This window comes from Rhinolophus ferrumequinum, chromosome 25, assembly GCF_004115265.2.
Source record: "Rhinolophus ferrumequinum isolate MPI-CBG mRhiFer1 chromosome 25, mRhiFer1_v1.p, whole genome shotgun sequence".
NCBI classification, from domain to species: Eukaryota; Metazoa; Chordata; class Mammalia; order Chiroptera; family Rhinolophidae; genus Rhinolophus; species Rhinolophus ferrumequinum.
This window is the reverse complement of record NC_046308.1, coordinates 16,533,483-16,546,783: the sequence shown is the minus strand read 5'-3', so window position 1 is coordinate 16,546,783 and position 13,301 is coordinate 16,533,483. Positions and strand designations below refer to the sequence as shown.

The window sequence follows — 13,301 nt, the reverse complement described above, 5'->3', positions numbered from 1 at the left end:
TTAAGTTTTAGAAGGCAAAAAAGAGGACATGTGTTGAAAGGAGCCTAAAAACACAGGGTGAGGGGATATGAGAGTGGCAAGGCAGCTTCGGGGTGCCATCCCTGAATTAACCTAGGCCAAAGGTTTCTTTGCAGACGTTTGCAGGTGGAAGCCATGTCTCAGGCTGTGAAGGCCCTAACGACCGCTGCAGGGAACCCAGGGCTGGATGGCAAGAGGAAGGGGGCGCCACCTACAGGACCTGCCCCCGACCCCAGCCCTGCCCTGGTCCCAGCGTCAGTACCCAAGCCCACTGCCAAAGTGGCGGACCTGCCTGCTGGGAGCTACAGGGTAAGGACCTGGGGCTGGCGGGGCTGGGCTCCAACCAGCGCTTCCTCCTCCTCCTTCTCCCCTCCCCCCGCCAGTCTCTGACCTGCACGAGCACGTGCTTACAGTTTGTGAAAGCAAGAAACAGAGGATAAAGAAAGAAAGTGAGCTGGCTGAGGAGCAGGAACCACCTGTCCCAGGAGGTTCCCTAGGGCAGGAGGATGGCCTCAGATCCTCCTGAAAACCCTTGGTCAGGCTGTAAGGGCTCCTGGAGAGCAAAGGCATGGGGTCCCCTGGGGTGGGGTCGGGTTTGGTTTCAACCTCAGGTGCACGGAAATGGGTCATTTCACCACCCTTGGTTCATGACACTCGTGTGGTCTACGCATGGCTGGCTTTTATTATGTAGTCACTTACTGAACTGTTCATTTTTATTTAATTTTTAAGACACACCTCCAAAGCCATCACCTACATTAAAAACCAGGACTTGGTAAAAATCCTCTAGCTCTAAAATGCCCCCAAAAGACCCCAGCCTCCTCCCCTACTCAAGGCAGCTGCCATCCTTATCACTGTCCCTCAACTGCTTGCTTTTTCATGTATCCTTATGCAGTATTCCTTTCAAAGTACACACAGGGGGTGCCCCAAAAATGTATACACAGTTTAAGAAAGGAAAAAATTGTATTGAAATCATGCTGATGGGAACCCCTGTGAGCACCTCTTGTCATCGCAGACGTCAAACGTGACTTGGATTCATCTTTTGTTGTCGGTCTATATTGAGGCTTACCATTTTCACACAGTGTTTTCCTTTTTAAAAATGTGTATACATTTTTGTGGCACCCTCTGTATTTGTAGTTTATGTGTTTTTAACGTATTGCCACATGTTATATGCAATCATTCTGCGTTTCTCTCTTTTCTTTGCACTCACTCTGAGATCCCTGATGGTCCTCCACATTGGGCGTTGCTGTGGGTCGTTCGTTGTGGCGCTTGGATGCTATTTTAGCGTGTGATCATCCGTCCTGAGGGCCAGTTGGGAGGTCGCTAGCTTTGCACTGGGGAACAGCGTGGCCAGGACGTTCTAGCCATGTCTCCCGGGGCCCCACGCGCAGGAGTTCTCTTGGGTGGACAGGTGTAAGAGTAGAAGGGCTACGTCAAGGGTATGTGAACCTCCTCTTACAGCTGGGGAAACTGACGCTCCGAGAAAAAAAGACACTCACCTTGGTTGGAGTGAAGGGCAACAGTTTCCCAACTTGGGACGAGTAGATAATAAACAGAACTGGAGGCTTTGCGAGGGGAAGGAATTCGCCGACGTTCACACAGGGGCCCCTTCGTGAGGGCCCCCCCAAATCACGGTGGGTAGACTGGCAAGTGTTTCCTGAGCATCAGCTCTGTGGCAGGAGCTACAGAAAGGGATCAACCCCTGTAGGAGCTCTTGGTCGTTGGACGGGTTGTGCAAAGGGGGAGCGGGGTTCATAGAGAGAGACCTAGAAGCAAAGCAGTGTGACTGGTGTACTGTTATTTGCACTGCTGATGGGATGAGCACAGTGCTGAGCACTCAACCAACCCCACCTGGGGAGAGGGCATCAGGGAAGGCTTCCTGGAGAAGGTGGCATCTGAGCCTAGAAAAGGACGGAGAACAGGAGCTCTCAGATGGGGGATGTGTGGTGGCGAGGGCGTTCCAGGCAGAAGGAACAGCACAGACAAAGGCTTGGAAGGAAGATCCACCAGTTCCTAACAATGGTGCCGATATTAAGATCAGAAATGGAGGGAAAGAATGACAGCGTTGTTTCATAGACCTTGGCTCATGTCACACTCTCATGTGATCTGTGCATGGCCTTCTTTTACTTATATAGGGATTTAATGAACTTTTTGAGCCTCTCCAGTTTGGAGACACTCCTCCCCTTCACTCTGTCCCCGACCCCCGAGCATGGGGGCTTCTCTCCTCCAGCTGGTGGTCTTCGAGAAGGAGAATTTCCAGGGGCGTCGGGTGGAATTCTCCGGGGAATGCTTGAACCTGAGAGACCGCGGCTTCGACCGAGCGCGCAGCCTCATTGTTACCTCTGGACCGTGAGTGTTGAGTAGGGGAGGAACATTCCTGCAGACAGAATAAAATAATAACAATTTACTGGGCACCTGCGCTGTGCCTGCCGCTGTGCTAGCAAAGACACATGTATTGTTTTTAGTCCTCATTTCAAGCCTAAGAGGGAGCTATTAGTCTCCTTCCCATTTTACAGAGGAGGAAACTGAGGCTCACAGAGGTGATTTGATTAGTATAAGGTCCCTCTGACAGTCAGTCATGATTCCGGGCTCCAGAGAAATGTTGTTTCTACTGTAGAAGAAGCCCTGCCCATCACTGAGGGTAGGAGGAGAACAAAGAGCCATGTGCCCACTAGCTGTTCCTTTTCCCAGGCATCAAGCAGCCCTAAGGGTAATAAGAAGCATCTGCTGAGCACCCAGTAGGTGGTAGGCACTGACTGAAGGCTTTACCTGGATGATTGTACAATGCTCTATGAGGAAGGGGCTGTTCTTTTGCCCACTTAACAGATGGGGAAACTGAAGCTCAGCGGGGTTAAGTCCCTTGGCCAGAGTCTCCTAGTGGTAAGAAGCAGAGCATGGTTCAACTCAGGTCAATGAATTTCACCCACAAGGCTTTTATCACCTGCTCCATGGCCTGCCCCTGACTCCGTGGGCTTCTCTGGCTCTTAGTGACTCCTCGATAAAGCAGGAATAATTGTCCTTTGGACATGGTGGCTGCACCAGCTCCAGCCCCAGTGGCCTGAGGTCAGGGTACACGACAAGACCCCTGTGGCCCTTTTGCTTCTTGTCTTCTCAGCCCGAATGCCCCCAAGGGGTATGGTCAGCCCTATGCTCAACATCCTGGGTCTCTTTGCAACACAAAGAGCAGAGATGGGCTTTGAGCTCAGACAGGCCTGGGTTCGAGTCCCAACTCCCCCAGACTTTGCTCAGTCTCCAAGCCTCAGTTTTCTCATCCCTGAAATGGGGAGAGGAACGGTCCCCACTACCCTCCACTGAATTATTCGGAGCCCTTAAGGAGATAATGCATCACGGGCCTGGTGCTTTGTGGGTGTCCAAACATGGCAGGTGACAGTGATGATTAATAATAGCCCATTGTCCTGTGAGTTGAGCAGAGTCATCCTGGTGGGATGTAGGTGGTGAGGAGGAATGGGAGGGAGTGGGGGAAAGTTGGGAGGAAAAGGCATATCTATCTCCTGCACCCATCCCCACCCCACTGTGGTCAACACAGTCTCGCTCCCCACCCCCCACCCAGCCCCAAAGCCCAGCTGGAAACAGGAGCTGCCGGATGTGGCCAATTTGGGTTTTTAGGCTTTTTTCAGTGCCAGTGACTCAACCCCAAAGTATTTCTCCTCAAACAAAGATGCAGCTGGTTTTTGATCTGTGTCCTGGGGCTGCACCCCAATGGGAAGAGACAAGAGCCTATAGTCCAGGGCCCCCGGTCTGTATCGGGAACAGCAGGGATGTGGGGAAAATGGTGATGGAAAAAAGGATGGAGAGGATGAGGTGGGCAGGGGACGGGGGAGGACAGGCATGATCTCAGCACAGAGGCATGTCTCCCGGAAACTTGGGAGACTTCAACCTGACACCATCGCATGACCGTAGGCAGATGATGTCACCAACCCCTCTGAGCCTCAGTTTCCATATCTGTAAGTTAAGATTCCTGCCCTACCTCTCTCCTCGCTTGTAAGGCTCACATGAGCCATAGGTGATGAGAAAAGACCCTGAAAAAAATATTTTAAATGTCTCAGTTGTGTAACAGTTCCTCACTGGACATTATGAGGAAGACAGGGGAATTGGCAGGGAGAGTGGGCAGGGTGGCGAGAGCACACGAGCTCAGAGCTCCTGCAGTTTCCCTCCCTCTTCAATCATAAAATACAGAGGGTGTCAAAAAAAATGAATAAAAATAACCATTTTAAAAATGGAAAACTGTATTAAAACTGTAACACTCAATACATACTGATCACAAAAGATGAATACAAGTCACGTTTGACTTCTGCAATGACTAGAGGTGCTCAGAGTGGTGACCATCAGCGTCCATTACGGCGAACTACTGCTTGAGCAACGTTGACCAAAGTGTCCAGGTGTATACATTTTTTTGGCACCCCCGGTATATTATTTACTGTGCTTTCTCTGCGATGGGCTTGTTCTGTGCATTCCTGTTTCAGATCCTCATAACATCCCGACAAGGTAGATGCAGTCACTTCCTCTTTTACTGAGACTTTACGAGCCTAAGTGACTTGCCCAAAACCACACAGAAAATGAATGATGAGCTGGGATTAGAGCTCAGGTCTGTTTTCAGGACCTATGTTGTTTTTTCTTTTAGTTTCATGGGTACAAAACACTGTAATAGTTAGACATTTATCATTTATACCCCTCACACTGTGTCAACCCCCCTCCCCCAATCTACTCTGACATCGCATACAGAATCTATGCTCTTCATTCCTACATGGCAGCATCTTTCAAGGACCCATTTCCCATCCCCCCATCCATCCATTCTCCATCATCCATCCATCCATCCATCCATCCATCCATCCTTTTCTCATCTACTCCAGACCAGGGAGGGCTGAAGCAGATTCACTTCTGTTCTGGGAGGATAAGTCTGCCTCTTCAATTTTGTCCCTCCACTACGGGTTGTCTCATTCCCCAGACAAGACCTCAGTCTTCTGGGACACAGTCTGTTTCAGTCCACGGTGGTAGCTCCCCGCCCTGTTTTCCCCTATCTCCTTCTGGGGAGAGGAAGGTCCCAAGGAGATGATACTAAGGTCATGGTCTTCTCTTGTTCCAGAGAACTCCTGAAAACATACAGAGCAAAGGTCAAGGGGTCCCTCAGTCTCCGCCTTCTCACCTACGAAACAGGGATCATCCAGAATCCCTGGTCCCCCTAACACAAGCTCACTCCCCGTCCTTAATCAGGCTGCAATGGGAAATCTAGTCGAAGCCTCCTTTGGACTTCAAGTTTGTAATGAGTCCTTCAGAGGACCGAACGCCTTCGTATGCAGGATCGTATTTAATTCTCTTAGGTATCTAAGACCTAGATGTTATTATCATTTCCCTCCTCCTACCGACATACCAGTTACTGAGTGTCTCCCGTATGCAGGCCAGTCCTCACCAAATACTTACATGTGATTCAATAACCTGTGTCAATTTTTCCCTTAGCCCTCTACCTCCAGGAGTATTTTTATTTAATGTATTTCATTTAAAGAGACCATTTTTCATAGAAATAAACATATTTTAAAAGAACCTTTATATCACTTTTACAAATAGAAAACTGGTGCCACTTCCTGTAAGTAACGGACATCCATACAAAATCGATACAATGAACACAGAGCAGTGCTATTGTACTGCTGCCTGCTCAAGGCTCTGAGCTGGTGGCCTGGTCTTCCTTTGTTCCAAAAAGAGAGATTAGTAAGTGTTAAGGACACATGAGCTTCCAATAGAGACTTTCTCCTAGCTGTAATCAAGTTTAAAGAAAAATGTCTTCTCCTGTGTTATTTTACCCCCGATCCTCCTAGTACTTAAATCATGTATGAATCCTACACCTGGGTGAACTTATTGCTCACATAATGCACACATTGTCTCATTTAATTTTTCACCAACTCCAAGAATATAGAGTTGGAAACTCTATATTCAAGAATATAGATGAGGAAACCAAGGCTCAGAGAGGTGAAGCCACTTGCCTATGGTCACACAGCCAGTAAGTGGCATAGACTAGAATCAAACCCACCTGCCTTGGGGCTGCATTCCAAGGGGAGGGGGTGGGTTTCTGCTAACAATTTCTCTCTTTTCTACCTTTGCCCCACCCCACCCTCCCCATCCCACTCATGTCCAGCTGGGTCGCGTTTGAGCAGTCCAGCTTCCGGGGGGAGATGTTCGTCCTGGAGAAAGGCGAGTACCCACGCTGGGACACCTGGTCCAGCAGTTACCGCAGTGACCGGCTCATGTCCTTCCGGCCCATCAGGATGGTGAGTGGCTCCTAGACACGGCCTGGGGGTGGTGAGTGGGGAGGGCAGGTCTACGGTCTGACAGCTAGCAAGGAAATGGGGGTAAGCAAGGGAAAAGAGGGAATGGTGGAGAGGGAGGCATGGCGACCTCAGAGTTGTCCAAAGGCAGTGGGCTTTTGTGCTCAAGGATCCATAAGGTGTTTCTGACACACTCATGATATGCCCAACCCTTGCCAGGAGCCCTGGGCAAATGAGAAACATAAACCCATTTATTTCCTTCCTTGCTGCTCTCAAGAGTGGACTCGACTTCCCAGTTTCTGGAGCTAGAAACTTCGGCGTCTTCTTTGATTCTCCTTGTGGAATGTTTCTAATTCCTGGCTGCACACTATAGCCTCCTGGGGAACTTTGAAAACCCCATTGCTCATCCAAAACATCCAACGTGCAAGCTGAAGCTTATGTAGTGGCTGGGAACAGGGGTGTGGTGGAAAGGAGTCTTGAACTTCTCAACGATAAGACAATATACTGCATTAGCCCTTTGATAATATGGAACTAAGTTAACAAGTCTAACTTAAAGAGGACTCGAAGCCAAAAGAGGACGAGTTATCCTTAAGCAATTCACTTTCTCCAGAAGTACATCGATTACGATTCATCAACCAACCACAGCTTCCTTCACAAATGTCAGTTTCCCAGGGTAACCAACTTTTGCCTTCCTGGATGGGCGTCTTCCTGAAGAATTTTCATGGGTGTCCCTTTGAGGCTATCAGGTACCAACAGCCGACTGTTTGGGCACCCCCAGACTTACCTTAATGGATTATCCAACCAGGTCATTCTCAATATCTTCTCAGAACTGGAGGCTGAATTATCAGCCTTTATAATGGACCCCTTGTACGAATGCATAGATGTATCTCTCAATCATTGAATAGTCCTTAAATGGCAATCTATGTTAAGGGAGTTTGTTTGGGAGAGCCCTCAGCTAGGGCATTTCCAGTAGCTTCTAGAACGTTGCTGTCCAATACAGTTGGCGGTAGCCATAGGTGGCAGTTGAACACTGGAATTTGGGCTAGTCTGATTGGACAAATGCTATAAGCGTAACGTACACACCAAGTTTTGAATACATCGTAAAAAGAGCAAAATAAGAATGTAAACTATCATTACCTTGTTATATTGGTTACATATTGAAATTATAATATTTTGGATGTAGAAAAAAAAATCCAATGCCTGGATCCCTTCCCAGACCAACGAAATCAGAATCTGTGGGGCTGGAGGAAAGGTAGACTCTACGTCGCCAGAGCTGAGAGCCACCGGTCTGGGCTAATCTGTCCTCTATCCCTGCCACCATCCTGGCGTGGGCCACCTTTATCTTGTCCCTGGGCAGCTCCCTCTCTGCTGAGTTCCTTGACTCCTTTCCAGCCTTCTCTCCTGGCATGATAGAGGGATCTCTAACCGGACCATCTTCCACTGACTGCCATGTCTTCGACCAGTTGATCTGTTTCTGCCAGGCTCTGTTGTAGCTCTGGGTGCCACAACTCTGCATGGGACAGGCAAGGAGTCCCTGACTCCGTGGGAGGCAGCGATGGCAACCTAATCACGGAAATCAATCTCGTAGGGCAAACCCCTGTGGTACGTGCTGCTGCACAGGGACCGTGCAGTTTATTAGGCGAGCAGAAGAGAGGAACTAGAGCTCCATTGTTGGGGGGAGGGATTGGTCAGGGGGTGATCAGAGAAAACAGCTCCCGCAGGATGAGAACTGAGTCAGCCACGTGAAGCGTGGTGGAGAAACCTTCCAGGGAAGAGTGAGGGTAAAGCTCCGGAAGTTAGGATGGATTAGGTATGAGCAAGGAACTCAACAGTGGCCCGTGTGGCTGCAGCAAAGGGAGACGAGGGGAGAGGAGGACCACGTGGGGTGGGAGGAATGAAATGCTTCTCTGAGAGCTTCTGCTCCTCAGGGGCTGTGTGACATTGATCAAGAACCTACTTCTCTGAGCCTCTGCATTCCTGACCATGACCACCAACACAATCAATAAACATTTGTTTTGAGTAGCTGGTGGATACCAGGCACCGTGCTAAGTGGATTAACTCCTTTACTTCTCGTGACAACTCCGGGAAGTAGGGGCTGGTAGCCTCTTTTCACAGAAGAGGAGGCCCCTTCCAGGCTGGACAGTGGCAATTCCGAGAGTCCCACAGTGGCCTACCACACTCAGCGCTCTCTCTTTACACCTACACGGCCCTGCTAAGTTACTGCTCTTTGCCTGTTCATACTTCCCGTGAATGACCCAGTCTCTCCTTCCCCAGGATTCTCAGGAGCATAAGATCTGCCTGTTTGCAGGCGCCAACTTCAAGGGCAACAGCTTGGAGATCCAGGAGGATGACATGCCCAGTCTCTGGGTCTATGGCTTCTGTGACCGCGTGGGCAGTGCGAGGGTCACCAGTGGAACGTAAGCATCCTCCAGCCAGGCCCTCAGCCCCTGTTTGAAGCACAGACACACTCAGTGGCTGCCCCCTTACAGGATATAACATCAGACACATAGGAGAAAGGCCACGGCCCCTCCGAAATTCTCCCCGGGCTGGCAGTTAGGATTCTGACAGTCATACTTTGACAAATTACATGTCGGTGTAATCAAACCTGGCAACTGGTTCTAAAAATCTGAAAGATGGAGAGAATAGGGGCTTCTAAACCCATATTGGGATTGAAGGAATAATGAAGTAAGAAGGGCAGTGTTGATGCAGATAGTCTAGATGTGTCTAGGGAGAGAGACTATTTAGGGAACTCCATAGCCTCCAGGGAAATGAGCAAAAGGACTTCTGAAGAGACGAGACTGTGTAAGGAAAGTGCCTTGATCCTGTCACTGATGTGCTGTGGAACCTGGGGAGCTGCATGCCCCTCCCTGCGTCTCAATGTTGCCTTCTATACAATGGGTACACCAGACTCCTGGATCTAAAAGGGCCCTCTCTGCTCTGAACTCTCAGGATTTGAAACATTCACAAAAGAGCCCCGTGACGCCATGTCTGTGAGAACACGGCCCAAAGGCAGTCACTTTATTCATTCCCAGTCTCCCAACAACCATGCCAGACCCGCCCTGGTCTCCTCTAGGCAAATCTAAGACTTCTACCTCTCCACTGCAGGTTCTTTCTGAGCTCCCGTAATACCCGTCAGGGCCCTGGCCTTTTTCTTGCTCCTTTCCTCTTCCTTGAAACCCGCATCCCTACAATTCCAGCCATCAGAAACATATCATGCATTGTCTGGGAGCCAGGCGCTGTGCAAGGCATACCGAGGAGGCAGCGATGCGTAAGGCTCGGTGTCTGTCTTCAGGGGGCTTACTCGGCCTCCAGGGGGACCCAAGCGTACCTGTGAGATGATGTCCAACAACCAAACTAAGTAAGAGGTGGTCCATCCAGGAGGTCAGAGGAAGAAGGAAGTGTTCTGGGACCTGGGTGTGTGTGCTAGAATGGAGGGCAGGTCAGAGGCTGGTTTACCTGAGGGGGCTGGAATGTAGGCCAGACTTTGCAAGGTGACCATCCCCACTTTCTAAAGGAGACTGCAGGGAGAGATGGAGACCTGCCTGGTCCAGGCGGGGGTCTGGATGCCAGGCAGTGAGGCTGGCCATCTCTACACTGTCCTTGCTTCCCTCCCAGCTGGGTCGGCTATCAGTATCCCGGCTACCGCGGGTACCAGTACCTCCTGGAGCCTGGTGACTTCCAGCACTGGAACGAGTGGGGGGCCTTCCAGCCACAAATGCAGGCTGTGCGTCGCCTGCGTGACAGGCAGTGGCACCGTGAGGGCGGCTTCCCAGTGCTGGCCGCTGAGCCCCCCAAATGAGTCCACGCTCCCCTTTTCTCCTTCCTCCCACCCCTTCCTCAGGCTCAGTGTCCCTGTCTTTCTCATGCAAATAAAAGTTCCTAAAGCCAGAATATCTCCTGGGTCTGTGAATAGATGTGTGCCTGAAGTTCCCCGATCATTACTGTCATGTGACTTCCTCAGTCTTAATTATAATAATATCAGAGAGCACTGCCAAGTTCTTTACACACATTCTCTCAGCACATCTTTTGGACTACTCTCAGAGGCCGGTGTTATAATCATTCCCATTTAACAAGTGAGGAAACTGAGGCTCAAAAAGGGAAAGTAACTTGCCTAAAGTCACACAGCTAGAGAGCCCAGAATTAAACCCAGACAGTCTGGCTCCAGGGCTGCACTCCTAAACAAGTCTGTGTTTTCAAACTGTACTCCTCCCTCTGTGCTTACCACCTGCTTTGTTATTTACTTAATATTTTTATTTAAATAGACTTACTATTTCCTGCTTAAATGCACTGATTTGTAAATAAGACTTTATAATGCTACGGGAAGTGGAAAATCAACATCCTATGCCATAGATAGGAAGCAATCTTATAAATAAATACAATTTAAAGAAGACCAAGTATAGAATTCTCAGCAGACGCCACTGCCTGCAGAAGGCTCTCAGCCTGCAAACTGCTCGCTTTGACAAAATGGGTGATTAGCAAGTGTCAGAGGGATGAAAGACATGCTTGCGCCAAACGGAGGTTTTTTTCCTCCCCGATTTAATCAAAGAAGATTGAAAAAGAGCATTGTTTTCTTGTATCTGATTCAGTGTTATTTAATCCTGGGTCCAAGTTCCACCTAGAATCATGTCTCCCACTATAAATGGTACATGCCCTGCTTTGGGGAAATCCGCACCGGGCAATATTGACTCCCCGTATCACCAGTTAGCACTGATTGATGCTATTAACCTTTAATCCATGCCGGAAGCCTGGCGGAGGTGTTGCCATGGTGATCTTCCTGGAGGAGGGGATATTTGCAGGCCTTGAAGGATGGTGCAGAAGCTTGCTTCTTGGAGAAGGGGAATGAGGAGGACATTTCAGGCAGAGCAAACAGCAGGGCCCCTGCTAATGATAAAAAGATACCTTTTCCTGAAGACGTCCCACTGCCATCTGCCAGAAATGATGGGCCTACATCTATAACGTCTACCGTGTGAATGTGGCACCCCTGTACTATGCTCAGCTTGCATAACTGCACTCAGCAGACCTACAGCCCCACAAGCAAAGGCACCCAGGCTGAGAGAGCTTGTGGTGGGCCCATGTAATGCTTACTGAGGTGGGAGCAGTACCTTGGTGGTTGTGTGGGCAGAAGTAGGGTGGGGAGGAGATGCTGAGTGTGGCCGGAGATGAAGTTGGAAAGAAAGATGGGGCCTCATGACATTAACTCTGTGGTTTTACTGAACTTCGAAGTTGAGGCTCCACCTGACATACAAGGTCTTACTCTCCGGGGCACACAGTCTCCCCTTTCCTTCTACCATAGCTCTCCCAACCTCCACCCTCCAATTTGCTTACCGTCTTGTGTTAGAAGAAAGGTTGTCCCGTCTTGGCCTAGAAGATGGAATTCCTGGGCAGAAATCAGGAGATACGGGTGTCAGCCCTGCTCTACTGTCAGAAGCTATAATGTTAGGCAAATCGCTTCTAATCCCTGGGACACATTCTTCCCATCTGTGAGATGACAGCTCAAAGGTCCATCCAGCCCCAAGATTCTGACGCTGGGATTCTAGGGTTCCAAAATTCCATGATTCTCCAAGATTCTGTAATTGACCTCAAAGCTTCCATGATTCTCAGAGTCCAAAGTCAAGCTACACAGATCCCCAACCTCAGTTCCTAAGGCCTTTGAGTGCAGCTCTAAAATCCTACTGTGGGGGGACTCAAGCCTTACAATCATACGAGCTGCACGCACCTAACTTCCATATTTCTTCAATGCTAAGATCCCACTGATGGCAAGCAAGATGCACCATGATTTTCCGCTTGAAGAGTAAGTCCTATAAAAGGAAAACACCGGTTAAGGTCTAAAACTTCTTAGTCTAGATTTTCTGGATGGCTTTCACCTCAAAGTGGTCAACAGCCTTATTTTCTCACAGGTGTTCTATGAAAAACAATGTGCCTTTTTGCATTGCTGAAACGTGGTATGTACACTCGGCAACACAAATAAAAACTGGAAAAAAAAATAACAAAGTAATGACTTTAGATTTAATATAGTGTTTTATCACTACACTTCCCTTCTGCTCACGACTTTATGAATAAACAAAACATGTAATAAAAAACAGAGAACCGATGAAAATGACGAGCCAAAATAAGTAACAAAGATAAAAAGAAACACGTAAAGGAAAACAAACATGAAAAGGTCAGGAGGGAGTGTGCCATAAGAGTTATAAACCTGTTGTTCCTTTTGTGGGTCCCAGTTCCAACATGCCTCTCGAAATGTGAAACTCGCACCACCTGGCACAGAATTTCACAGCCTAAAGATAAGTCACCTTTTTGCCTTGAAACTGAAACTTCAAATTTCGACTTCTTTTAGGTGCTCAATGAAAGGAAGCATGACGGGTACGAAGCTGCAGGTGACCAGTGGGGCTGTACTCGACAGAACAGCCATGTTGCTCACAGCCTTCTTGGGGGCTCTTTGGTGTCGGTTTTGACTCTGCATGAGTTTTGCTCTAAACAACGGCTTCAGAACACAATGCCTGGGCAGGTGGCGATGTCACTGTGTTTCATTGCTAGATCCCAGCTCATGAGTCTTGGTGTCAGAGGCCTTTGGAAAGACAAAGCACCTTGGTTATGGAACATCATCCTTCATCGCCGGCCACAGGACGTAACTCAGCATCTTTTGGACATTGAGGCATGGACACAAAATGAGCAGGGCGTGTGCGAGAGGCGGGGTGCGTGTGGGAAGACTCACCAGAAGTTGTGATGCCTTTTGTGCCAGCACCAGATGCTGATGGACACACAGCAACTGAGTTCTGGGAAAAGGGCGTGGTGCGCTGAGGAAGGTCTAGAGAGGTGAGCATCTGTTTAGAGCCATGTCGCCATGGTAGCCAGTCACCTGGATCAGATCCCCAAGATTAGAGTGCTTTGTGAAGTCGGGGTACCCAACTAGAGCCATGGTAACCCCACACCCTTCCAGCAGATAAAGGGAACCTGCCCCTCTACCTTGGCTTTCTGCCCACGGCTGGGCCACCTGCTTCCACCACAGTA

The 13,301-nt window shown here is 49.2% G+C and overlaps 1 protein-coding gene and 1 long non-coding RNA gene across 3 annotated transcripts; one reads left to right on the top strand and one right to left on the bottom strand.

The window, feature by feature from the left end:
- Positions 1-153: 153 nt before the first annotated feature.
- Positions 154-10,147, top strand: CRYBB1 (crystallin beta B1). The gene is made up of 5 exons (XM_033097205.1): positions 154-327; positions 2,246-2,364; positions 6,164-6,296; positions 8,568-8,710; positions 9,909-10,147. The coding sequence occupies exons 1-5, from the start codon at positions 154-156 to the stop codon at positions 10,090-10,092; spliced, it is 753 nt and encodes a 250-aa protein (XP_032953096.1). The 3' UTR covers positions 10,093-10,147.
- A 1,049-nt stretch (positions 10,148-11,196) lies between these two features.
- On the bottom strand, positions 11,197-13,287 carry LOC117017238 (uncharacterized). 2 transcript variants are annotated; one of them, XR_004422046.1, is made up of 3 exons: positions 13,006-13,287; positions 12,487-12,858; positions 11,197-12,091 (listed from the first exon to the last, which is right to left on the bottom strand). It is a non-coding gene; the product is annotated as an uncharacterized LOC117017238 (long non-coding RNA). The 2 variants fall into 2 exon arrangements; XR_004422045.1 differs by lacking the exon at positions 11,197-12,091 and having other exon boundaries at positions 12,278-12,858; positions 13,006-13,241.
- Positions 13,288-13,301: the final 14 nt, after the last annotated feature.